Source organism: Aspergillus costaricaensis (genome assembly GCF_003184835.1).
Source record: "Aspergillus costaricaensis CBS 115574 unplaced genomic scaffold BO79scaffold_18, whole genome shotgun sequence".
NCBI classification, from domain to species: domain Eukaryota; kingdom Fungi; phylum Ascomycota; class Eurotiomycetes; order Eurotiales; family Aspergillaceae; genus Aspergillus; species Aspergillus costaricensis.
Window position 1 is genome coordinate 545641 of NW_020291818.1, and position 23073 is coordinate 568713.

Sequence of the window (23073 nt, forward strand, 5' to 3'; positions counted from 1 at the left end):
CTACTACCGACCCTCTCTCATGATTTATGACACTAAGAAGTGTTCGGTTAAACCCGGTCATCGGTGTGGCCACATTAAAATCAGTATTCTGTACGTTAATATCCCAACAGTTGTCAAGGTAAATCAGAACATTTCTTGAAACAACAAGGGCAATGTAGAAGAGTAGACAACGGGTGACGCTAAAAGAAGCGGGAATAAAGGCTAAACAAGCATCAAGAAAAGAAAAGAAAAAAAAAAAAATAAAAATAAAAAGACAAACTAAATCATAGCATCATCATCGTTGTAATCGTCGCGGTAGAGACCTTCGGGATCTCGCCCGGGCCTCCTGCCCAAAAGATCGCGCTTGTTCTCAAGATCCACCGTCCACAGAGCAGATCCAACCGCGGTTGACATCAGGAAGAACATGGACAAAATGGGGATCAACTGAAGTATCAGGGCCACCGTCCCAAATCTGGGTTCCCTCGTGCGTTGAGCGTCAGTATGAACCTCGGTTGATCTTCAAGGGGGGTTTGTGTCAGGGGAAAGAAGGTTGAAACCCACGTGGTGTATTGCAATTGTCTGCGGCGAATCCTTTCTTTGCGCTGCTGTTTCGAAAGATCCAACAGCTGAAAGTATCGCCAATGGTGGAAGGGGCCCGCCCGGTAGCCGGTCAGCACGAGGAACATGGGTGTTCCAGCCACCGGAATAAAGTTCAGCGGTAGAAGCACAATAAATTCCACGATTTGCCGTAGAGAAAACGGTGCATAAACGGCGCTCTTGGTGGGCTTGCCGAGCCGTTTGACGACATCATCGCCCTGGGGGTACAAAACCCTCGACATGGTGACGAGTTCGCCATGGCCCTCACTCACGAGCACCGAATCGAAGATGTCCACGAGGGTCTCATCGACGAAGAAGGCTTCAAAGAGAGCAGCAACAATGGCCGCCCCCTCTCCTAGAACCAGGAAGGCGCCATTGATCCAGGCCCCGACACCCTGGAAGATGGACAGGAAGGCCACCTGAGGCAAATATGCAAATAGGAAGAGCAGGACGTAGATGAAAGCGGACAGGAGAACGATCGGGATCAGACGAGTCTTGAAAAGAGGCCAAAGGTAGCGATGCGATGCAAAATAATAAATGCCCTGTAGAAAGACCAAACCATCAGTTTCACCGTCACAAAAGGGAACAGGCAGCAACGTGGGCAAACATACCCGCAGGGGATATAACCACGCTGCTTTAGTAGTATCGATATGTCTGTGTGGCATGATCAAATAGACAAAAGAAGATCCCAACGCCAAAAGATAACAGGTAGACAAGTGGTCTGTATCGAAGAAGAGAAAGAGCGCAAGTGTGAGATGGAGAACGATGCGGACAAGGCACAAACACACCCGAGCACGGCCTCAACATCGTCATGCCCGCCAAGACCTTATCGATAAGCGGGCGGTGAAACACAAGCTATAAAGCTGAAATTTTCACCCGCTTCAACCTTCTCTTTTCTTTTCTTCCATACATAAACTGAACACCTTCTTATTCACTCTGAGCTCCTTGACCGTGGAACCTTGGAGGGGAAATAGAAGGTCAGAGCAACTCGCTGACTTACCCCGAATTCTCCTCCTCAAGCGTGGAGCGTTTGGAAATATTTACAGTGGTACATCGCTTTTGAAAAACTCGGCATGTTGCCTATTTCTCAACCCATGTAAAAGACCTATAAATTTGCTAGCAGTAGGGATGCTATAGTGACAATTGTTGCTTGATCACATCTACAATCCCTCCCAGATGTTGAACGATCGCTGTCGGCTTGACATCAGGCAACGCCTTGTCGACCCAGCCTGCCTCAGCCCGGTCTACCCAAATGGCATTCATACCCACATTGCGGGCGCCTGCAATGTCAAATGGATTGCCACTGACTAGCCAGATATCCTTCATTTCCGACTGGTTGCGGCCGACGCACTTTGCCAGATAATTGTAGACTGCTGGAGCGGGCTTGTACTGCTTCACTTCGTCGACGCTGACAACATCTCTAAAGAATGTTTTGTGCTGCGATAGAACCGTCGAGCTCTCCACACAATTGGCTATCATGCCCCGGGTGCCATTTGAAAAGATGACTGAGGTGACTTGTGAAAAGGCTGAAAGCTGATTCAAAGCGTCCTCGACATCGGGGAAGGGGGTTAGCCTATTGTAGGTCGCCATAAGATGCTCAATCTCCTTGTCTCCCAACGAGGTACCCGTATCATCCAAGGCATGCAGAAGGGAATTCCTAGTGACTTCCAGGAAAGTAAGATAGCGCCCTGAAGCATGAGACGACATTAGCCAATGTAGAAGCAATTCTTCCGAGACAGCAACATACCCATACTGTTCAGCCTGAAGGTGTATTCAAGCTGGTAGCGTCTCCATGTCTGTGCAATAGTGCGGGCCCGGGCATCATCATTCACGAAGCGCTCCAGTTCACGAGTGACAGCCTCAAAGGAGAGCAGTGTGCCATAAATGTCGAACGCAAGAACAATGTCCCCCATCATGTAATGAAGTGCTCCAGCGCAATCGATTCTCGAATAGATGTGGTCGTAGAAGACAAGAAAGAAACACGGCTCCCGTAAACTCAACTACTAATGTAAAAGCGGCCGATTGACGATGATGTCAAGGCCTCATCAACCCAACCGCCTCACCACCACAAACAACAAAAACCCAACAACCTTCCCACTGAACCCACAATGACAGCGCCAGACAGCGAAAACTACCAAATCTTCCGCGACTGCGTATCGAGCGCGATCGTCGCGAAATTCTCTCCGACACCTCGAACCAAGAAAGCGCGACGTCCGCGCACAACCCCGCGCCAGAAGTCCAGCAGTCGAGCAGACCCAAAACCAGAGGCAGAACAAGTCCAACAAAATGAATTCACTAGAACAGATCCAGAAGACCTGGCCGACTTTATCGACGTGCGTAGTAGCCTACACCTAAGCCCAAATCCAACTATCACAACAACAAAACCCAACTAACAACACCGAGAGAGGACGAGAGAGAGAGAGAGAGCGCGCGAGAGAGCGGGGTACTCAACCCCCTCCCCTCCCTCTCTCCCCCTCTCCTCACCACCAAAAAAACAGTTCATAGCCACAGAAACCTTCCCATCACTTCAACCACCAACACTCCAAACCCTCACCTACGACCCCAACACCGACTTCACAAGCGACAAAGAATACAGTCCACAACACCTCGCCGAAAGGACCTCGCACACCCTACCCGCCTCTATCACAGATACGCTGACAGCGTACGCGGTCATCGAATCCGCGACCGACATTCCCTATTTCCTCGCGCCGATACTAGGCGAGTACGTAGCGTCGGTGACGAAGCCGCCGCCGGTGTGGGCGACTACGCGCACGGATGCGTGCGAGATCTGTGAGCGGGATTGGATTCCGCTGTCGTATCATCATTTGATTCCGAGGAGTGTGCATGCCAAGGTGGTTAAGAAGGGGTGGCATGAGGAGTGGAGGTTGAATAGTGTGGCGTGGTTGTGTCGTGCGTGTCATAGTTTTGTGCATCGCATGGCGAGTAATGAGGAGTTGGCGAGGGAGTGGTTTACTGTTGAGAGGATTTGTGAGAGGGAGGATGTGATGGATTGGGCGAGGTGGGTGGGGAGGGTGAGGTGGAAAGCTAGGTAGATGAATTCTGGGTTTATTCTACGTGTAGTTTTGGATTATGATACTATGAGATGGGTTGGGTAAATGTGGGGGGGATTATTGTAGATGGGTATAGAACTTTGATTTGTAGACTCCTTTCTATCCGGGTGGTGATGATGCGTAGTACTTTTGGTATAAGCTCATCATCCCCGGGATCATATTGTACAGAATGGGTTGTTGCTCAGCCACACGCTTTCGGGACATGCAGATGAGAAAACACGGGTAACAGCCAAGGGGTATGTATGTAGAGGTGGACGATGGGTGTCCGCTAAAAATACAGATGCCAGAAGTTGAGAGTGGAAAAGGGGGTGTGAATGTGAAGCCGAAATGTCGATCAGAGGTATCTCTTCTCGAAGACTTCCTCGTAGCATTGGATGTGGTCGCCAACGGCAAAGTCGGTCCAGCCATCGAAGCCGATACCGCATTCCGTATCTTTGCGCATCTCCGTTACGTCCTTCTTGACGTTCTTTAGAGACGTGATTGAGCCTGCGGCCAGTTAGTCAGTTGTCATGAGAGGTAACACGCCATAGAGGGATCCAACTCACCATCGTAGATTGTCTCATTACCTCTGATCACACGGACCTTCTTGGCCCGATTGATCATTCCATTGCGCACCTTGCATCCTGCGATGGCTGTCTTGTTACGTCCCTTGACCGTGATTTCGAAAATTTGTCCGATCTCTGCTTCTCCCGTCACACGCTGGGTGACGTTAGGTGCCAGATGCTCACTCAGGATGCTCTTGACATCATCAATGAGTTTGTAAATTACGTTGTGGTTCATAATGTTGACGCCGCGCTTCTCTGCCATCCGAGAAATCACAGGGTCGACAGGCATGTTGAACGTGATAATGTGACCATTGGCTGTGGCCGCATGCTCAATGTCGAACTCACTGATCGGGCCTACTTCGGAGCGAAGTACATTGGCGTACACTTCGTTGTTACCGACAGCAGTGACCGAGTTGAGAACGGCCTCTGCCGAGCCACCAACGTCGGCCTTGATGATGAATTGCACTGGCTTGGGGCCAGATTGTACAGTCTCCTCGGCCTGGTCCGCGCCAGCCACTTCTTGACGGCGTTTCTCAAGCTTTTCACGACGCGCTTCGTTGATAGCGGTCATGTCTTCGCTCAGTTTCTGTGTCTCAGCCCGTTCCAACCGGTAGTCCACGACGCTCTTAGCGTGCTGCTCGTCGTCAGCCTGCAGAAGCTCGGTGCCAGCCGCTGGCTGTTCTCGCCAGCCATCAACCTCCACTGGCATGCCAGGAGTGGCTTCGGGAATTGTCTGACCAGCTTCGTTCCGAAGTGTGCGCACGCGCGCCCAGGTGGTGCCAGCAACAATGATATCTCCCGTTCGAAGTGTTCCCCGCCGGACAAGTACAGTAGCTACACGGCCATAGCTCTTGGTAGTGCCCTCGATAACCCATCCTTCGACGTGACCCTGGGGGTCAGCCCGGTGGTCGAGCACCTCTGACAAGGTGATAATTGCTTCTTCAAGCTCCAACATTCCCTGGCCGGTCTTTCCACTCACGCCGATTGCTTGTACGTCACCACCAAAATCCTCGACGTGTACACCGTGCATCGAGAGGTCCTGTTTCACCCTGTCAGGATTGACGCCTTCCTTGTCCATCTTGCTCATGGCAACAATGATGGGGACATTGGCTGAAGTGGCATGCTTAATTGCCTCAATCGTTTGGGGCTTAACACTGTCATCACCCGCGACGACAAGGACCACAATGTCGGTCACGTCCGCACCACGACGGCGCATATCCAAGAAAGCAGCGTGGCCAGGAGTGTCCAAGAAGGTGATGGTCTTTCCGGAAGGCATAGCCACCGAGAATGCACCAATGTGCTGCGTGATACCCCCGTGCTCCGTTGCGACAATCGAGGACTTGCGAAGCCAGTCGAGGATGGTGGTTTTGCCGTGGTCAACATGCCCCATGATCGTCACGACCGGGGGTCTGACAGGTAGACTTGACTTGTCTTCTGGCTCTGGCGCTGCGGTCAAGTCACCCTCGCCATTGTCAAAAATGGGTTCATAGTTGTATTCAGAGGCGATCAGGCCGGCGGTTTCGGCATCAAGGACATGATCATACGTAACGTCGTCGAAACCCATATCCTCCATACGTTTAACAAACTGTGCAGGACGGACACCAATGACGTCTGCAAGACTGCTGACGCTGATGAACTCGGGGAGATATAGAGGGCTGACATTAGCTTGCATCTCCTTCTTGCGCGCTTTCTCCTTCTTCAAGCGCTTCTTCTCTTCGCGACGCTTCCGGCGCTGAGACTCCTCGTCCTCGTCAAATAGATCCTCCTCATCCCTACCAGACTCGCGTTGCTTGCGACTGGCCTTTCGTTTCGGCTTCATTTCCGAGACATCATCTTCACGTACTTTGATGTTCTTCAAAGAAGACGGATCCCAGGTCCAAGGGTCACTAGCTTTCTTTTCCTGCTTGTCTTCCTCTGCTTGCTGCTGCGCTTTCCTCTCTTCCTTCTTTGCCTCCCTCTCTTCTTTTCTTGCCTCTATCTCCTTCTTCCTTGCTTCCCTGGCTTCCTGGACGGATATTTCTTTATCGACATTGGAGTCGAACACAGGTCGTGGACCGGCAAATTGCCCTTGGCTCGCCATATAACCTCTGAACGCTGTTTCCCTTGAGCCGAGCCCTTCAGCATTCCCGCTATCCTTATCAGACAAAATAGACTGGCCCAATTTTCGAATCTTTGTAGCTTCCTCGTCTGCGTGGCGATGGCGGGGTGAGCCCCGGTGCCGTTGCGGCCCCTCGTGCAGGTTCGGCCTGGGTGCTTTGCAGTGCGGGCAGACGGTATGCTGCCCGTAACATCTCGTCTGACAATCTGGACATGTCCAACCTGTCGACCGCTTGTGCTTGGGCACTTTGTTGACGTTGACTTCGAGTGACCTGTCGGGCTGTAGAGACAGGCTTTCCTTGTCCTCACTGTTAAGACCCGAGCGGCGCCTGGGGAATGCATCGGATTGCCTAGGTTTGAAGCTGGAATCGCGCCATCTCGTGCTCGGCCATTGCTCTTCCGTGCGGCCCTGGGACCGCCCTTCCTTCCATCGTTGTTGCGATTGCTGTTGCCTCTCCTTACGCTGCCGTTCTTGCTCTTGTCTCTGTAATTGTTGTTGCTGTCGCTGTTCTTCTTGTTGCCTCTTTGCGACTAAAGAGTCTCGGATAGCTTGCTCCGCCGGACTCAGCCCAAGCGGTCTCTGCGCTTTGCTACCCCAACGATTACCGAACTTCGGGCCCGTAGACGCTGGACCCGAGCTTGTACCTGCAACTGGTTCACCGGGACTATTTGATGGCGGAGAATCGGATGAATCGAGACGAAGAGGAGAGATTCGAAAATGCCGTCGAGGCACCAAGCCTACTACGGGAGTGAAGGCAGCATTTCTGCGGGCGGTTGCGCACGACCATTCGACACCGTGACGACGGGATAGCTGGAAGAAAAGGGTGACTATTAGCTCAAAACCTGTAACATTATAAAATAGGTTTAACTCACTTCCAAAGCAGCCCGTCTGTGCATGATGTACTGTCGTTGCTCACAGCGAAACCCTCGGCGCCAAAACTGCGGAGAAGAACATCGGCGCCGTAAGTAATCAAAGTATCGCTGGTGTATCCGCCCGTACGCCGCCTGCTGACTCATCCCGCGGGTCCGCCAGTTTTCCGCCTCACGTGCGCTCGGCGCCATCGCCGAATCGGAGGCGAGCACTCTCGCGACATTCAATTGCGCTCTTCTTTCTCGTCTTTCTGATAAGCTCCGTCTCTTACTCCTTCTTCCTGTCTGTACAAAGACTCCTGGGCTTTCGGGATTAAGAGATCATCTGCGTCGTTCGGTGCGATCCCGTCCTTGGCTCTACGACTCGATCTCCTTTCAACTTTCAGTTTCCCGAACCTGTAATACTTCCCCGCAATGGAGTCCGAGGCATTCGAGGACATGCAGAAGGGGGGCGGAACCCTTCGCACTCTCAAGGATTTGGGTGCTGGTGCTGCTGGTGGAATTGCTCAGGTGCTTCTTGGTATGTCATAATCATCGCTTCACGTTCTTTGAACATATACATATTCCATCCCCGATGCAATTGCGCGCACATGTCCTCCGTATACGGAGTATCCCATCACGGTGAGAGATGTGCTGGCGCATTGCTTTACCATGCTCTATCAGAATTATCCCTCATCACTACCACAAATCTCTACTCAAAGCACATACTAACAATGCACAGGACAACCTTTTGGTGGGTAACCCTCTCTCTCCAACCCGAGAGTTCTCCTAACAATGACCAGACATTGTCAAGGTCCGCCTGCAAACCACCACCCAGTACTCCAGTGCTCTGGACTGCGCCACCAAGATCCTGAAGAACGAGGGCCCCTTCGCCTTTTACAAGGGTACCCTGACTCCGTTGATCGGAATCGGTGCCTGCGTAAGCAGTTCCCAATCATCAGTCCCTTCTCACTCATACTAACCGGGCCCCCAGGTCAGCGTTCAATTCGGTGCTTTCCACGAAGCCCGCAGACGTCTGGAGAAGCTCAACAAGAAGAAGTACGCGGACAGCACTCTCTCCTACACGCAGTACTACATGGCCGGTAGTTTTGCCGGTCTCACCAACTCCTTCCTGTCCGGCCCTATCGAGCACGTCCGTATCCGTCTGCAAACCCAGCCCCACGGAGCTGATCGTCTGTACAACGGCCCCATCGACTGCATCCGCAAGCTCTGCAACCAGGGCGGTGTTCTCAAGGGTCTCTTCCGCGGTCAGAACGTCACTTACCTCCGTGAAGCCCAGGCCTACGGAACCTGGTTCTTGGCTTTCGAGTACCTCATGAACCAGGATGCCAAGCGCAACAACGTCAAGCGTGAGGACATCTCCAGCTTGAAGGTCGCTACCTACGGTGGTTTGGCTGGCGAGGCCCTCTGGCTGTCCAGTTACCCCTTCGACGTCGTCAAGAGTAAGATGCAGTGCGATGGCTTCGGCGCCCAGCAGCAGTTCAAGAGCATGACCGACTGCTTTAAGAAGACTTATGCTGTTGAGGGTCTCGCTGGCTTCTGGAAGGGTATTGGTCCTACCTTGCTGAGGGCTATGCCTGTGTCGGCGGGTACTTTTGCTGTGTACGTTCACCCCTCACCCATTCTTACTCTCCTGCTGCTTTATGTCGAGTACTTACTAATTGCATTATGCATTACAGTGTCGAGCTCACCATGAGAGCCCTGGGCTAAGCTACTTGGCCCCATCGACTTAGCACAAGAAATGAAATGAAATAATACCCAAGTTTGGTGGTGGTTTAGGGTTTTGATATCCCCCGTTTCTAGTTTTCTTTCATTCATTCAACAGGCTCTGGAGGAAAAGTTCCGCTTAGACATCATCCTTTTTTTCAAAAACAATGTTAAACTCGCATGGTTATATAGAGTTACTCGTTTTTCCTTCTGGCAAAGCATTCAGGATTTCAACACTTGGCCAGCTCAATATGATATGATATGATGATTCTTACTAGTACCCACATACACACATACTCAATCAGTATGACCATCCAATCCCACAACTAACCACCCACAAGATAATTGAAATCAAACAGCCAACGAAAAATCCCCAAAGAAATCCTGCCACGCCGTAGGAAAATAAAACAAATCCAAGCCAGGAAAATCCCACTCTCGGACAAACTGCTCAGGTACAAAACTCTGCAGATCGGCCTGCGCATCAAATAACTCCCAAAATGGCGTCATCGCATTGGTGCCCGGTTGATTGGTATTCCCTCCCTCCCCTCCACTACTCATTTCTCCTGCCTCCTCAATCGAGGCACCATTAACCTCCCTTTCCTGCAACACACGACTATATTTCTCAATACTCAATCGCAATATCTGCATATAGATATTATTGTTATTCCCTATCCCTGTTGTTGTTGTTGTCGCCGTTGCTGCCGTTGGGGCCGATTCCCCGTTCGTCCTAGTTAGCTCATCAAGGAGTCTATTTCCATGATCTAGAAGTTCCTTGTGCTCTTCTTTTTGCTCGGGAACGAGGCGAGATAACTTCAGGAGTAAGAGGAAGCAGAAGGCGCACTTGGCCCAGACGAAATCCATGGCGTATTTCAGTTTGGCGAGGTAGAAGTCGGGTTCGAGGCTGATTAGGCGGAGGTGTTTTCGGGCGCTGGATTTGGCGGTTAGGAGGATGGTTTGTTCGATTGGGGACATTTCTCTACGCCGGCATATGGGTTAGTAGGTAGATATGGTTTGGGTCAGGGTTTTGGGAGGAAGGATAGTATGTACGCGACGTTCCCTACGCCCATGGAGCGGAGCGCTTTGCAGTGCAGGATTAACTCGGCCCAGCATTTTTGGACTCGTAGGGCGGCAAGGAGGAAGGGGCGTTCTTGGGTGGCGGATGGGGAGTTTTCTGGTTTTGTTAGTAGGGTTGAATATCGGTTTGGGCATGGTGCTACATGGCGGTGGTACCGATGATGCGTAGCCAATCGCTGGTTGAGATTAGTTGAAGATATATGTGATGAAGATACTTGTCTTGGATTTACTTACTCGAACCACAAATCGATATCTACCTTGGCTTCGTGTACAAACTCCGTGATATCTGATCTTTGTAGTGTTTCTTTAGCATCTAGAGTATCGTTTACTCGTGCTACCATCTTGTTATACAGCCTGTCAGAATCTTACATTGTAAGGCGCTTACCACGTATGATGTTCAACTATTCGAATTAGTTACTAGGCGGTCATAACTTCAAGACAGGCATACTCACCTCCACCTGGGAGAAAAGGCGTAAATCCAAGACGGTAGACGTATGATGGCGAAGCAGAATGCGACATCGATGAGCGTTCCCTGTCACCCGAATGCCAGGAGGCTTCCCACCGTCGACATGGAATCTGTTTATGCCTTCTTAGCATGCGCATATACCTGATTGGTACTGCATACTCACATATGATCAAGTACCAAGAGACCAAACCAAGTCCTAGATTTGCGCATGAGCGTACGCTCTTCATCATCCACCACCACACCTGTCATATCATAAACCCCTTCGGTCTCTTTCATCGTCAGTCTTTGTATCAGTTCCTCAAAAGCTTCATCTAGCCCTAAATCCAACGCCATCCTCGTTGCAAAAGACAGGATCAAGGACCGCTCGGCAGAGTAGCAGGCTACAACGAGCAAAGCCTGCACGGATTCCAAGCAATTGAGGTTTTTATTCTGAATAATCACGTTTATCGATCTCTTGAGTTCGGCATGGAGTAGATCGGGGATCTGAGATCCAGACCCTGGAATTGTCAGTGAGTTGTCACTTATTCGACTGGATTCTGTATCAATCGTACTGATCTCAACTCGACTACCAATCGTGCAGATAGCATTGAATAGAATGCTACTTCGAGCACGCACGGAGTTGAACGTGTCGATATCTGGATCAAATACTGGGATATACCTATCCTAAGTCCCCTATGCATAAGCCCTGAACATCATGGCTAGATTGAAGAAATCACATACACAGCCTTGAAAGAAACTATACTGCATATTAGCAAATACCAGGAAACAGCACCAAACATGACGGCAACATACGTCCTAAAGCACGACATAGCCTGATCAGCCGTCATCATCCCCCTACTAATAAAATCCAATACTGGCTCTTCCTTAATATCGAACCCTGACCGTCGCAACCTGGTAGGCCGAGCAGCCTCCATCCCAGGAGTTTGGTACTGAAATACGCTAGCATCATGGTCCCTATGGGTCACAGGATATCTAGCTCCTCGCCAATGGTGATGATACCCACCCATTCCTCCCGTAGCAAGAAATGCCGGCATCGTCCCAGGATCAGACATGAAATGAGCTGAAGCGGGAGAAGTGACAGCAATCTGCTGCTGTTGCTGCGTAGACTGCCGGAGTAGTAGCTCGTTCACATTGCTTAATTTCTCCCGTAGACGCTGTACTTCTGCTTCGACATTCTCCAGGCGTCTGAACATGGTACCCTGGTCAACAAACGAACAGCTTCTCCAACCGGAAATAAGAGGGTGATGCATACAAAACAGCAGGATCCTTCGGAATCTCAAAGAATACACATCGTTTCCTTGCACGCTTACATCTATCCGTCTTCATTAGTACACTCATCTCAGAATTCATTAGTATAAACGTACCTCGTACACGGCCCTTTACCATCGCATTTGACCTATATCACCCAACATATTAGCAAAACAATAGAATCGAACCCAAGACACAGTGTCGCAGTAGTAAGAAAGATAGACGTACTTTCGACTGCCGACAAGAAGTACATGCTTTCTGGATCATTTAATCAAATATTAGCAGTTCTTCCTTCATCTAGACGGTAGCTACTGTGCTAGCAGCATCGGCAGCTCATGCAACTCCCAAGGAGACCTAGGAATCAAGTCAAGCAACCATACCGGGATACGCTTCTTCCCAACTGGAGCGGATACCGCGCAGGAGGATTCCTCATCTGAGTCCATTATTAACTTTCCGAGTAGGTATAGATGCTTGCGCTAGATTAGAGATAAGACTGCATCAGTTAATGCAGGGTATGCGCACTGATCGTCGGAAGAAGGAGTCGGTTTGGAATGGGGTAAATAGATTGGAACGGGGATGGCATGAGAGGAAAAGGCGGGGCCCCACGCCGTCGCCGGGGGATTGCCGAGTCGGCTATTGGAAGGTACTAACTACGTACGAACTTGGTTTGATTGCGGTTGGTTTTTATTTACCGGCTGTCTAGCTTTTGATTCATGTATTATACTAAGAACATGGTAATATGTTATTGACTCTTGTCAATAACAGATACTCTCCATAGACTGAAAAACATGATAACATGAAATGAACGCTACAAAATAACCCGCATATTTCTCAAGACATTCCATAATTCCTTGCCTTATTGGCGTGAAGATCCCGCTCTTAGTATACATAGACGAAATCCTCGTTCTCCCAGTCCGTCAGGTCCTTGAACGCATTGTCGTCGCCAAGCGTCTCCTGAGGTGCTTCGGTCTTGTCGATTGGGACCGCTCCTACGGCTTGCATGGAGTGGTCGATGATCTTTGCGCTCTTTCCCATGCTCACTCGCTTTTGCTCGTGTTTCTTGTTTAGGAAGAAGAGGTATCCCATGTTCAATCTAAGAGTAGATGAGTAGGTGAAGCTAAATCATGGTGTGGGGGACTTACGCGCAAAGCAGGATGAGAACACAGAACATGGCGAGGCTGTTTGTATGCATGATCAGTATCGTAAACAGTCGAATATTGGCTCTTTGCAGGCTTACTTGGAGAGCAGACCACGTCTATATAGCGGTGCTTCGGTCGTAGTGTACAGGTTCGATCCTAGGACCTGTTTCATGTCAATGTTTGACCCTGCTTTCCGGACTGGTTGGGTTACATACGTTACCAGCACATTGTCCAACGAGTAGAATACCGTTCACAAGCTTCTTCTTCGTTTCGCCTCCTGTGTTACCAGCAGACCACGAGTAGATCAAGGGTGCTATAGTCTGTTAGCTTGGGCCCGTTTGCGCAATGCATAGAGACATACTAATTCCTGGGTATACAGAGATCTAGCAAATATTAGCGAGCACATTGCAGACATCAATATAAAACTTACAATGTAATATCCTGCAAGCAGTGCCCCATTGTGATTACCATCGTGCGGAATCTGCAACAACATTACACATCCCGCAATAGCAGGCAAACAGAGCAAAGCTATGACAGGACCCTTCATCTGGAGCTTAGTCGCCATCCACGCCCCTCCCATAGTTGCAATGAGCTGGACAGCGCCAAAAGGTATATTGAAGAGGATTGTGTCAAATTGGTTGAATCCGAATGCTTCGATGATCAATGGCCCGAAGGTCGAGATACCGCCGCTGGGGATTCTGTGATACCGTCAGTACGTTCCGCTTCAATGCTCGAATAAAGTATCTTACGAAATTGAGAACATCAAAGCAAACCAGAAGAAAGACTTTATGTCGAGGCATGTTTCTTTCACATGCTGCCATTTCCACTCGTGCGTTTCGATACCTTGCTGGTTCATACGAAGTCTAGCCACAGGTGTGAGCATTTGGCGCATTTTATAACAGCTGCATAGTAGATACCTTTCAATAGCCAGAACTTTATCCTCTTCATGAAGGAATTTGGACTTCATCGGCGAGTCGGGTGTCAGAATACTAAGATATAAAGGTCAGGAGGGTGCAACGTTCGTCGTTGGAACGGCGTGTCTCACAATACAACGGCAGAGAAAACAATCGTGATGAGCCCGAAAAACAAGAAGATAATCTGTGGTACAGTTAGCATCTCGCCTCCGTGATGGTGAAGATAACCCACCTGGTAGGGCTCGAAGACCGAAGATCCAATGTGACCAAGACCGTAGGTTATCAGACTTCCAAACTAGATCGTAGTCCCCATTAGCAGTCATACATAACAAGTAGGTTGGAAAACTAAAACTCACCATGTTCACCACTCCGTTCATAGCATACCATGAACCAAGCCGGACGGGCTGTTCTCGTCGTCGATACCACATTTGCGTGATCGCAATGAACGCCGGCGCTTGTCATCCAACCTCAGCCCTAGTACAAGACAATCGATTATGGCTAGAGGGAATACTCACGTATACCAGCTTCAAAGAGACCCAGAAACATCCGACAGACCAACAACTTCGCAAAAGTGTTCGCTGGGGTCATGCATGTCAGGGCAATGCCCCAGCAAAAGGTCGTACATGCCAGGAACTTCCCCAGAGGCACCTTGACCAGAATGTAGGCGACGAATGGCTGAGCAACGAGTTGCACCAGGTATACGACCGCCCCCAGCCACGAGTATTCCTGCCCATGTAGATGGGCCTTCTCGACCAAACCAAAGACCGACGCGTATGAGAGAGTCGACTTATCGACCTGCTGCAGGAAATAGATTCCCAGCAGGATAGGCAGGAGCCTAAGATCAATCTTCCGAAGGACTTTGGCGTTGTTCTCGGGCGTTAGGATGGCTGAATGACCTGCGTCTCTCATGAGGTCAAGAGCTGTATCCTGAGTAGGTTCGTTTGCATGTTGCAGCTCCCGACGTGGCGCGTTCTCGATTGATTCAATATGCTCATCTTGTGTCTTGTCTGCGGGCGTTGTTCCTTGTTTGTGGGACATGGTTCTTCGTCTGTTCTTCTGTACTGTAACTGTACTTGAAATAGCCCTAACAAGACGACCGTCTCTCCAGTAGGGAAAATAAATGTTTCAACCTTCAGCAAGAGTGATTCAGAACGAAGAGAAGATTCCCTAAGGACCAAGACAAAACCCAGACAAAGGGTCACAACAGCACTGGGTAATAGCATATCCCCCTTCATCGTACACCTACACTCCAAAGGGCAACCCCGTGGGGAAAGCCTCATCCTCTGCCCCGGACGGAAGCAGCCCAAACCCGACGCGGGAGCGAATCAATTCAGCCATGGCTCGTCACGACGCCCATGACAAGATTAGCGTCGAGGTAGTCGTTCCATCCCGGCAACACACCACGGGATAACATGACGTGGAAACTGTCGGACATTATCCGATGCGACATCCAATGAATTGCAGTTGTGCCATCACCGTGCAGGTGAGTTCATGGGAGTGGGGAGATACTTGACGTTGAACAGCATCTAGCTTCGGATTTCGGGCACGAAAAGCGAAGGACCGAGTACAAAAAGTATCTCCAGCTTCGCTTGGGTGTGGGTCACGGGGACGCGGGGGAGCACAAAGTGTGGGGGAAAATTCACTAACCCTGTAGGACAAAGTAGTGCTTTGTGCCAGACGTGTCGGAGATACTCCCCGAAATCCGACTATACAGCTCCACGCTGGTGGGCCTCAACGGCACTGCTCCTCACGCAATGCCGGTGGGACAGAGGCATGTAGAATCACTCAAATAGAGCGGTATCCAAGCTTGGATCCGGTTTCTGTAGTTGTATCCTCATTCGCATTCACTCAATTGACCCTGTTCAAGGGAGTACACACAACAATGCCTCAAAAAGAGTTCGTCCCCAAGACCTATCAAGAGTCTCCATCTGGGGCTCAAGACTCCTCCTCTGTACATCTTCGCTCGAGCCCCGATGAGCGTTCCTTCGACTTCTCCTTTGAACCCATTCGCGAGAACTTATTCAGAGTCACCTTCTCGTCGCAAGACCACCCTCTCCCTCCCTTTCCCAGTGTGACCAAGCCAGCAACAAACCTAGATGGAGTCCAAGTCTCCACTACAGGCGGTTCGAATCAAAAGACAATCGAAGTGGGAGGCGTCACAGCGTCCGTTGACTGGAGCAACACCCCAGTCGTCTCCCTATCATGGAAGGGCACCGAGAAGCCCTTATATCGCGATCTGCCACTTCGCTCCTATGTCGCAGACTCCACCGGCATCGCACACTACACAGAGCATGACCGTGATTGCCTTCACGTTGGACTTGGCGAGAAAAGAGCTCCCATGGACCTCACAGGACGCCATTTCCAGCTCTCAGCCACCGACAGCTTCGGATATGATGTTTACAACACCGATCCTCTATACAAGCACATTCCTCTGCTGATCAAGGCATCGCCTGATGGATGTGTGGCCATCTTCTCCACGACACATGGCAGAGGCACCTGGTCTGTCGGCTCGGAGGTCGACGGCCTCTGGGGCCACTTCAAAGTCTACCGTCAAGACTACGGCGGATTGGAGCAGTATCTCATCGTCGGCAAGACGCTCAAGGACGTTGTGCGCTCCTACGCAGAGCTTGTCGGTCTTCCGATCCTCGTCCCCAGATGGGCATATGGCTACATCTCAGGTGGATACAAGTACACCATGCTTGACGACCCGCCTGCTCACGAGGCATTGATGGAGTTCGCAGACAAGCTGGAGGAGCACGGCATCCCCTGCTCCGCACACCAAATGAGTTCCGGATACTCGATCGCTGAAACAGAGCCTAAAGTCCGCAATGTCTTCACATGGAACAAACATCGCTTCCCCAATCCCGAAGAGTGGATTGCCAAATACCATGGTCGGGGTATCCGCCTTCTCTCCAATATCAAGCCATTCCTGCTCGCCTCACACCCCGACTTCCAGAAGCTTATTGATTCGAACGGGTTCTTCAAGGACCCTGCGAGCAACAAGCCGGGCTACATGCGACTGTGGAGCGCCGGAGGCGCAACAGGAGGTGACGGATGTCACATCGACTTTTCATCCGCTGTTGCGTTCAAGTGGTGGTATGACGGCGTGCAGAGCCTGAAGCGCGCCGGAATCGACGCCATGTGGAACGACAACAACGAGTACACGCTCCCAGACGACGATTGGAAGTTAGCATTGGACGAGCCAACCGTCTCCGAGGCCGTCAAGAAGGGCGTCGAGAACTCCGTCGGCCAGTGGGGTCGCGCCATGCACACCGAACTCATGGGCAAAGCCTCCCATGACGCTCTGCTCAACATCGAGCCCAACCACAGACCATTCGTCCTGACTCGCAGTGCCACGGCAGGTACAATGCGCTACGCCGCCAGCACCTGGAGCGGAGACAACGTCACCAGCTGGGAGGGCATGAAGGGAGCGAACGCTCTGTCCCTCAGCGCAGGTATCTCTCTTCTGCAATGTTGCGGTCACGATATCGGAGGATTCGAAGGACCTCAGCCCTCTCCTGAGCTGCTGCTCAGATGGATCCAGCTGGGTATCCACTCGCCTCGGTTCGCCATCAATTGCTTCAAGACATCTCCTGGGAACAGCTCCGTCGGGGACGTCATCGAGCCATGGATGTACCCCGAGATTACCCCTCTCGTCCGTGATACAATCAAGCGTCGCTACGAGATCCTCCCTTACATCTACTCCCTCGGTCTAGAAAGCCATCTGACGGCGTCCCCGCCCCAGCGCTGGGTAGGATGGGGCTATGAATCCGACCCGGAAGTATGGACGAAGGTCCTGAAATCGGGCGACGAGCAGTTCTGGTTCGGTGACACCATCATGGTCGGCGGTGTCTACGAGCCTGGCGTGAACGTTGCCAAGTTATACCTTCCCCGTAAGGCGAATGACAAGTTCGACTTTGGGTACGTGAACATGAACGAGCCTTATAACTACCTCGCCTCCGGACAATGGGTGGAAGTACCCTCCGAATGGAGGAAGAGCATTCCCCTTCTGGCTAGAATCGGCGGTGCCATCCCTGTCGGAAAGCCCGTCCATACCAGGGTCCCTGGCGATGACACTCCGGCTTCGGTGGCTGTGAAAGAGGTCGATGATTACCGTGGAGTCGAAGTCTTCCCGCCCCGTGGTAGTTCTCATGGCCAGGTGTTCAGTACTACTTGGTTTGAAGATGATGGTATCTCGCTTGAGGCGCGCATCTCGGAGTATACTATCACGTATAGTTCCACGGAGGAGAAGGTTATTGTTGGATTCTCTCGTGATGAGAAGTCTGGATTTGTTCCTGCTTGGAAAGATCTTGATATCGTCCTTCATAATGGCGATGAGAGACGCGTTGTGTCGGATATTGGGAAGACTGTGGAGTATAAGGGTAAGGACTCTCGGGGACGCGTGGTTTATACCTTGAAGAACTAGATAGGGGATGTTGTGGTTGGTTTAGATAGTTTGTTGAAGCTTTTGGAAATATGTGGTGGAAATTGGGTGGAAATTGTTTACCCAGATCATGATGAGAAATGCATGATGATAGATGTCAGTGGCGTTATATAGTATAGAAGGGGTTGAATTCTGAGTCAATTGTTTGTTGTGGCATACATAAATAAGTAGTCTTAATAATACCTAGTAAATACCCATAGGACATTGAGGCTGACTGAAACGCAGTCAACCTAGGCGTAAGGCGTGGTCGGCCATGAACTGCGCAAACAGCTAAGGGGAACAAATGGACAAGACTATCCTAAACCATGAGACTAGACCAGAAGATCAATTCAAATAGCATTGTTGATACATGATATAACACCAGAGAAAAGGAAAATTTACAATGTCCTATACAATACAATCCCAGCCGAAAGTTCAGATGTAGACAGACAGATATCAATAAGAGCAATAGTCAACACTTCGACTCTATTCGTCATCCTTGGAGGCCCCTTCCTTAGGCTTGTCCAGCGGGCTTCCCTCAGAAGGGACTTCCTCAGACACAACATCCTGAGAGGCTTCAGGCGTCTGTCCTTCCGCAGTCTCCAGGGTCGTCTCCTCTACTTGTTGACGGAGTGGTTGCATGAGTTTATACGTCCACTCACCCTTGCGCGCTAGCGCCAATCTTCTCTGCTGACCCGCTTCTCCGGCCCGTCCCAGCACACCAGCAATCAGAGTCACGGAACGCAAACTGTCGTCGTTGGCAGGGATGGGGTATGTGACACGAGTCGGGTCGGCGTCAGTGTCGATGATACCGATAGTCGGGACGTTGTTGAGACCACACTCGTGCAACAGGACAACGTTCTCGACGGGGTTCAAGCAAACAACAAGGTCGGGCTTAAGTGCACGGTAACCTTCCAATTCCTCTTTCCAGAGGTCCTCAATCGTCTCATCCAAGCCGTTCACGATCTTCTTGTCGCAATGGCCCAAGATCTGCTGGCCATTGGTCAAACTACCAGGGATCCAACGCTCGAAAATGTGATATCCCTGAGCCAGTTCCGCGGCTCTGACCACCGCACGCTTCTGACCCTTTCGCGTGCCTGCAAAGAGAACTAATCCACCCCGGAAGGCAACTTCCTCCACGATCTTGGCCGCACGTCGGAGGTAAGCCGCCGTGATGTCAAGAGAAATAATGTGGGTTCCCTCCCTGATACCGAAGATATAGCGCGAGTTCTGGGGGTTCCAGCGGGAAGTCGAGTGTCCAAGGTGTGTCTGGTTGGCGAGGAGCATTTCGAGGGTAACGTCGGTGGCTTTGGGAGGGTTTTTGAGGAGGCTCTCTGGCCGGTAGACGCCGGTCACATCGCTACCGAGACTGTGGAATTTGATCCCTGGAAAGAAGAAGATGTGTTAGCTTTCCCTTCAGGCAGCGGCAGGCCTCACGGCCATTATATTGCGGCACTTACTGCGGAGCGTGTTCGGATCCAATTTCTCTTGTGCACCAGATGTACCAGGCTCCGGCACCGCAACAGCCGGTGCAGGCGTCTCTAATTGAGGTGCTTGCTCTGCAACGATAGTCTGTACTGGAGTCTGGCCAGTCGTCTCCGTGGAAGAGAATCGGGACAAGATGCGCGACTGACGGGGAAGAGCCCGAAGCTGGCGGCCTGAATGAAGACGGGGGAATCAGCACCGATATTTCCTATCAATCATTCCAATCCATAGAATAAACTCACTTTGCCGCACAAGTTGCCGAACAATCATACTGTCTTGTGTTGGCCGGAGTTCTGGTCTATCACAGCTGGTTCAAGGGAATCTTCCGCTCGAACTTTTGATGTCGGGCTTGGCAACAACAGGTGCCTGAGGCGGGTAGATGATACGCTAAACCGTTTACGGAACCAGTTCTAGATGTCGGGGAAATCAACTCGATCCCAGCAATTCCGATGCATCCATCTCACACTACTAGTTGCTTACTTCGTAATTGCAGCACACCACCTGAACGGTGATTTATTGTTCCAGAGAACCGCCAAACACAAACATGACCACCTACCAGATCCTAACAACGAGAGACAACGTCAAACGAACCAACAGTAGCACTCGCATATCGCCCAGACCGCCAAACCATCCCTCAACAGCAGAGACCAAACACAACAGCCCAATAACAAACCTTGTACTTACACCACTCCGACATCTCCCGGAAAGAGTACGCAGGATGTCACTTGATTCCACCAATCGACCACTACATCCCCTAGACCATCATGCAGAACACAGCACGGTAGTCAACCGCCCAAATGCCAATCTGCAAGTAAGTACAAAGTAGGGTAGGTTGGTAAATACATAACCCAACATATCAATACACACAGAGAAAACGACGATCATATACATACACAAAACCGAACCTGCTCCGCCCCAAAACGAGGCAAACAATTGCCTATGAAGCGACACGCGTACTCACCAATCCCTGTCCATGTTAACTATTTGTCAGGTCATATGTCAAAGTCAACTTGCAGTGTGTGGGTGATCCATCCGACGCTTTAACCGCTCAGTCTCAGCCACGATCATTGATGGTCTATCTCTCTCTCTATCTATCTATCTATCTATCTGTTTGAGGTAATCGAGATGTCAAGGTGGGGAATTCGGGTTAGGGGAAGAAGTAAGCCGGGACATGTTGGGCCGCAGAAGTTTCGCACTATTCGCTTTGGGAAAGTGTGCTTTTCTCATTTTGACATGATCACCATCGTATTGTAGACAAGACGAGGAGGAGGTTACATCAATCTATTTCTCTAGTTATGCCCTCTAGATTGTGTAACGTGGGGTTAGATAGTTGGAGAAGAAATGTAAAGAGGCATTTTTTCTTTTCCGTTGGAATGTGCGGGATCTTGTTTTCTTGTCGGATACTAAACCGGCAATTACTACTAGTATCCTTGGAGGTATCTTTGTGAGGGGGCCAAAACTTCCTGCTGTTAGTAGTATCAGAAATTACAGCAGACATTACTGGTTGATGATGAGCTGGCTTTCGCTGATCACCTTCACAACGATTCAACTTATTTTCCGGCATAAGACAAGACAGAAAAGCAAAGGGTGGGGTCGGGTCGTCGAGACTTTTCCACCCCGCCACCAACCTGAAACCCCTCATCCTGTTAACATCATGGGGCGAACTCAAATGCGTGAAGATCGGTCAAGTGGTGGGTGGTGGGAGGATGGTCGGATCGCGATTTTCTCTCCAAGGATTGGAGCTACGTGGGAATTTACAGTTCTACGGCTGTCAAAATGACTGCTCAGGAGCAAATGTAAATGAGGCCAAAGACTGTATGATTCTTCGTAACGTAACCACAGAAGAGCTATGTAGACTGGAATACAGCGTTGGTATCAAGATTAAGAATTTCATCCGCGCCGGGTATGTGTAACAAGCAAAGCGATCTCAGTAATAGCAATGAGAAGAAAATGTAGAAAAAGCGATTCAATAATTCTTCATCCAAAACCCGGCCGGCCGAACGAAGCAAAAGTCGAAATTTCAGTCATTCACGGTAGTCGCAAGGGAATTCGTAAGAATAAACAGGAAGAAAGCAATCGGTTTAGGAGAGAAGGAGAACCGTCTATCGCTTGAAGAAGCCACCAAGCTGGTCCATCATGCCACCGCCACCGTGGGACTGGCCACCCTGAGGGGGGTAACCACCATAGCTGCTCTGGTATTCCTGCTGCTGCTCGTCCTTGTGCTTGTGCTTCTTGATGGCATCCTCGGCGATGCTTCCCATGATGGCTCCACCGATGGTTCCGAGGATTCCGTGATCGGCCTTGTGACCGGCAAATCCGCCCGCAAGACCACCGGCAATGGCACCACCGAGGCCACGCTCACCCTCCTGAGCTCCGCCGGGGGCACCCTGGTTGTACCTAAAGACAAACAATGTTAGCTAGAGCTCATGAATATCAAGGTACTATAGTGTATATAACATACTCGCCACGCTGGTCCTGGCCGTACTGCTGACCACCCTGGTGCTGCTGGCCGTACTGGCCCTCACCATACTGGGACTGTCCACCACCGCCGTAGTAGTCGCTAGAGGCACCACCCTGGCCGCCGTGCTGCTGGTGCTGGTGCTGGCTGTACTGGTCATAGCCACCCTGCTGGCCATATCCTTGCTGCTGAGGGTATCCGCCCTGCTGACCGTATCCACCTTGGCCGTAGCCGCCCTGGTTGTAACCACCCTGCTGGTGGCCGTAGTAGCCCTGGTTGTTGTATCCGTCGTAGCCAGACATGGTGATGATGTGGATTGGAGTTGTAGAGGTAGTTGATTGATTAATAGGTAAGGTTGATAGAAGAAGGAAGTGGAGTGGATTTAGTAAGATGATGGAAGGTAAGACAAAACGAGGGGTTCCCAGGCCTTTTATAGTGGGATATTTGGCCACTGGATAAGGTGATCTGGCACTGCAGGGCTGAGCAGGCGCAGTGCTGACTCGCCCAGAAGGTGAGCCCCACCAAGATTCAATGATGCCCCCGCTACGCCAAGAGCCCAGCGCCAGCTGAGAAAACACGGGAACAAGTAATTACGCTGTTCAGTCACAGCCCCCGGTCAGAAATTAACCCGGTTTGAAGTGAGATTACGACTTCTATTGTGGCTGTTCGTTGAGGCTGATGCCGTACGGAATCACTAGATCCCCCGCCACCTTGCAGCGCGGGGTGGCTGTGCCATGTGTTCATCTTGGGCGCAGGGCGGGTGTTGATCTGGTCTTCCTTTCGGAATTGCTCCCCGCCAACCTGGGGATCAGGTACTTTTCCTTTTCTTTTGCTTTGCCTGACAGTGGCAAATTCCAACGGGCGTCTATAGATTGATCATGCCTGTCATTATGCAATTACTTCGATACGCAGCGCATTACACATCCGGCCCCTTACTTTCCCTTCACCCCCATAGTAAGCGCCAGAGCTAGCCGCGACTGGAATTTTCGGCCTCGGAGTT

General features: G+C 50.8%; 10 protein-coding genes across 10 annotated transcripts; 3 read left to right on the forward strand and 7 right to left on the reverse strand.

The window, feature by feature from the left end:
- Positions 1–258: 258 nt before the first annotated feature.
- Positions 259–1319, reverse strand: BO79DRAFT_288033 (EI24 domain-containing protein; the record flags this gene model as incomplete). Its single annotated transcript, XM_025688646.1, has 3 exons — positions 1188–1319; positions 541–1118; positions 259–460 (listed from the first exon to the last, which is right to left on the reverse strand). Exons 1-3 carry the CDS (start codon positions 1239–1241, stop codon positions 259–261), a joined length of 834 nt encoding a protein of 277 aa, XP_025538959.1. The 5' UTR covers positions 1242–1319.
- A 181-nt stretch (positions 1320–1500) lies between these two features.
- On the reverse strand, positions 1501–2966 carry BO79DRAFT_196190 (haloacid dehalogenase, type II). The gene is made up of 2 exons (XM_025681179.1): positions 2324–2966; positions 1501–2264 (listed from the first exon to the last, which is right to left on the reverse strand). The coding sequence occupies exons 1-2, from the start codon at positions 2490–2492 to the stop codon at positions 1708–1710; spliced, it is 726 nt and encodes a 241-aa protein (XP_025538960.1). The 5' UTR covers positions 2493–2966; the 3' UTR covers positions 1501–1707.
- Positions 2685–3629, forward strand: BO79DRAFT_238161 (HNH endonuclease; the record flags this gene model as incomplete). The annotated part of the gene is made up of 2 exons (XM_025684782.1): positions 2685–2852; positions 3075–3629. The coding sequence occupies 2 exons, from the start codon at positions 2685–2687 to the stop codon at positions 3627–3629; spliced, it is 723 nt and encodes a 240-aa protein (XP_025538961.1).
- A 352-nt stretch (positions 3630–3981) lies between these two features.
- On the reverse strand, positions 3982–6689 carry BO79DRAFT_149501 (translation initiation factor 2; the record flags this gene model as incomplete). Its single annotated transcript, XM_025678588.1, has 2 exons — positions 3982–4133; positions 4193–6689. Coding segments are annotated over 2 exons (2649 nt in total), but the record flags the coding sequence as incomplete, so codon positions are not given.
- A 729-nt stretch (positions 6690–7418) lies between these two features.
- On the forward strand, positions 7419–9120 carry BO79DRAFT_174461 (putative mitochondrial carrier protein (Ymc1)). Its single transcript, XM_025679746.1, has 5 exons — positions 7419–7679; positions 7881–7892; positions 7942–8078; positions 8133–8761; positions 8839–9120. Exons 1-5 carry the CDS (start codon positions 7574–7576, stop codon positions 8867–8869), a joined length of 915 nt encoding a protein of 304 aa, XP_025538963.1. The 5' UTR covers positions 7419–7573; the 3' UTR covers positions 8870–9120.
- A 97-nt stretch (positions 9121–9217) lies between these two features.
- Positions 9218–12097, reverse strand: BO79DRAFT_149752 (putative C6 transcription factor; the record flags this gene model as incomplete). The annotated part of the gene is made up of 13 exons (XM_025678596.1): positions 9218–9842; positions 9914–10037; positions 10097–10116; positions 10175–10281; positions 10381–10516; positions 10570–10903; positions 10958–11069; positions 11127–11142; positions 11199–11360; positions 11406–11591; positions 11659–11718; positions 11771–11802; positions 12035–12097. The coding sequence occupies 13 exons, from the start codon at positions 12095–12097 to the stop codon at positions 9218–9220; spliced, it is 1977 nt and encodes a 658-aa protein (XP_025538964.1).
- A 330-nt stretch (positions 12098–12427) lies between these two features.
- BO79DRAFT_196206 (putative MFS transporter) lies at positions 12428–15073 on the reverse strand. The gene is made up of 12 exons (XM_025681180.1): positions 14223–15073; positions 14064–14161; positions 13940–14002; positions 13839–13891; positions 13711–13782; positions 13543–13656; positions 13224–13491; positions 13155–13176; positions 13009–13106; positions 12892–12956; positions 12797–12832; positions 12428–12747 (listed from the first exon to the last, which is right to left on the reverse strand). Exons 1-12 carry the CDS (start codon positions 14743–14745, stop codon positions 12534–12536), a joined length of 1626 nt encoding a protein of 541 aa, XP_025538965.1. The 5' UTR covers positions 14746–15073; the 3' UTR covers positions 12428–12533.
- A 516-nt stretch (positions 15074–15589) lies between these two features.
- Positions 15590–18192, forward strand: BO79DRAFT_196208 (putative alpha-glucosidase; the record flags this gene model as incomplete). The annotated part of the gene is made up of 1 exon (XM_025681181.1): positions 15590–18192. One exon carries the CDS (start codon positions 15590–15592, stop codon positions 18131–18133), a length of 2544 nt encoding a protein of 847 aa, XP_025538966.1. The 3' UTR covers positions 18134–18192.
- Positions 18193–18492: 300 nt separating this feature from the next.
- Positions 18493–19912, reverse strand: BO79DRAFT_196211 (mitochondrial 37S ribosomal protein uS2m). The gene is made up of 3 exons (XM_025681182.1): positions 19858–19912; positions 19591–19788; positions 18493–19515 (listed from the first exon to the last, which is right to left on the reverse strand). The coding sequence occupies exons 1-3, from the start codon at positions 19883–19885 to the stop codon at positions 18617–18619; spliced, it is 1125 nt and encodes a 374-aa protein (XP_025538967.1). The 5' UTR covers positions 19886–19912; the 3' UTR covers positions 18493–18616.
- A 1324-nt stretch (positions 19913–21236) lies between these two features.
- Positions 21237–22415, reverse strand: hel10 (putative high expression lethality protein Hel10). Its single transcript, XM_025682604.1, has 2 exons — positions 22077–22415; positions 21237–22012 (listed from the first exon to the last, which is right to left on the reverse strand). Exons 1-2 carry the CDS (start codon positions 22373–22375, stop codon positions 21718–21720), a joined length of 594 nt encoding a protein of 197 aa, XP_025538968.1. The 5' UTR covers positions 22376–22415; the 3' UTR covers positions 21237–21717.
- Between the last annotated feature and the right edge of the window lie 658 nt (positions 22416–23073).

Bases quoted from the DNA above. Each gene is read 5' to 3' on its own strand.
- BO79DRAFT_196206 (XM_025681180.1), bottom strand. From the start codon at position 14,745: ATGTCCCACAAACAAGGAACAACGCCCGCAGACAAGACACAAGATGAG. The intron at 14,003-14,063 runs GTGAGTTTTAGT...ACTACGATCTAG, and splicing joins TGAACGGAGTGGTGAACATG to TTTGGAAGTCTGATAACCTA. The intron at 13,177-13,223 runs GTAAGTTTTATA...AATATTTGCTAG, and splicing joins TGCTTGCAGGATATTACATT to ATCTCTGTATACCCAGGAAT.
- BO79DRAFT_196190 (XM_025681179.1), bottom strand. From the start codon at position 2,492: ATGATGGGGGACATTGTTCTTGCGTTCGACATTTATGGCACACTGCTC. The intron at 2,265-2,323 runs GTATGTTGCTGT...CTCATGCTTCAG, and splicing joins CTTCAGGCTGAACAGTATGG to GGCGCTATCTTACTTTCCTG.
- BO79DRAFT_174461 (XM_025679746.1), top strand. From the start codon at position 7,574: ATGGAGTCCGAGGCATTCGAGGACATGCAGAAGGGGGGCGGAACCCTT. The intron at 8,079-8,132 runs GTAAGCAGTTCC...CCGGGCCCCCAG, and splicing joins TGATCGGAATCGGTGCCTGC to GTCAGCGTTCAATTCGGTGC. The intron at 8,762-8,838 runs GTACGTTCACCC...TATGCATTACAG, and splicing joins TCGGCGGGTACTTTTGCTGT to TGTCGAGCTCACCATGAGAG.
- hel10 (XM_025682604.1), bottom strand. From the start codon at position 22,375: ATGTCTGGCTACGACGGATACAACAACCAGGGCTACTACGGCCACCAG. The intron at 22,013-22,076 runs GTATGTTATATA...GTTTGTCTTTAG, and splicing joins GGCCAGGACCAGCGTGGCGA to GTACAACCAGGGTGCCCCCG.
- BO79DRAFT_196211 (XM_025681182.1), bottom strand. From the start codon at position 19,885: ATGATTGTTCGGCAACTTGTGCGGCAAA. The intron at 19,789-19,857 runs GTGAGTTTATTC...GTCTTCATTCAG, and splicing joins TCGGCAACTTGTGCGGCAAA to GCCGCCAGCTTCGGGCTCTT. The intron at 19,516-19,590 runs GTAAGTGCCGCA...TCTTCTTTCCAG, and splicing joins GGATCCGAACACGCTCCGCA to GGATCAAATTCCACAGTCTC.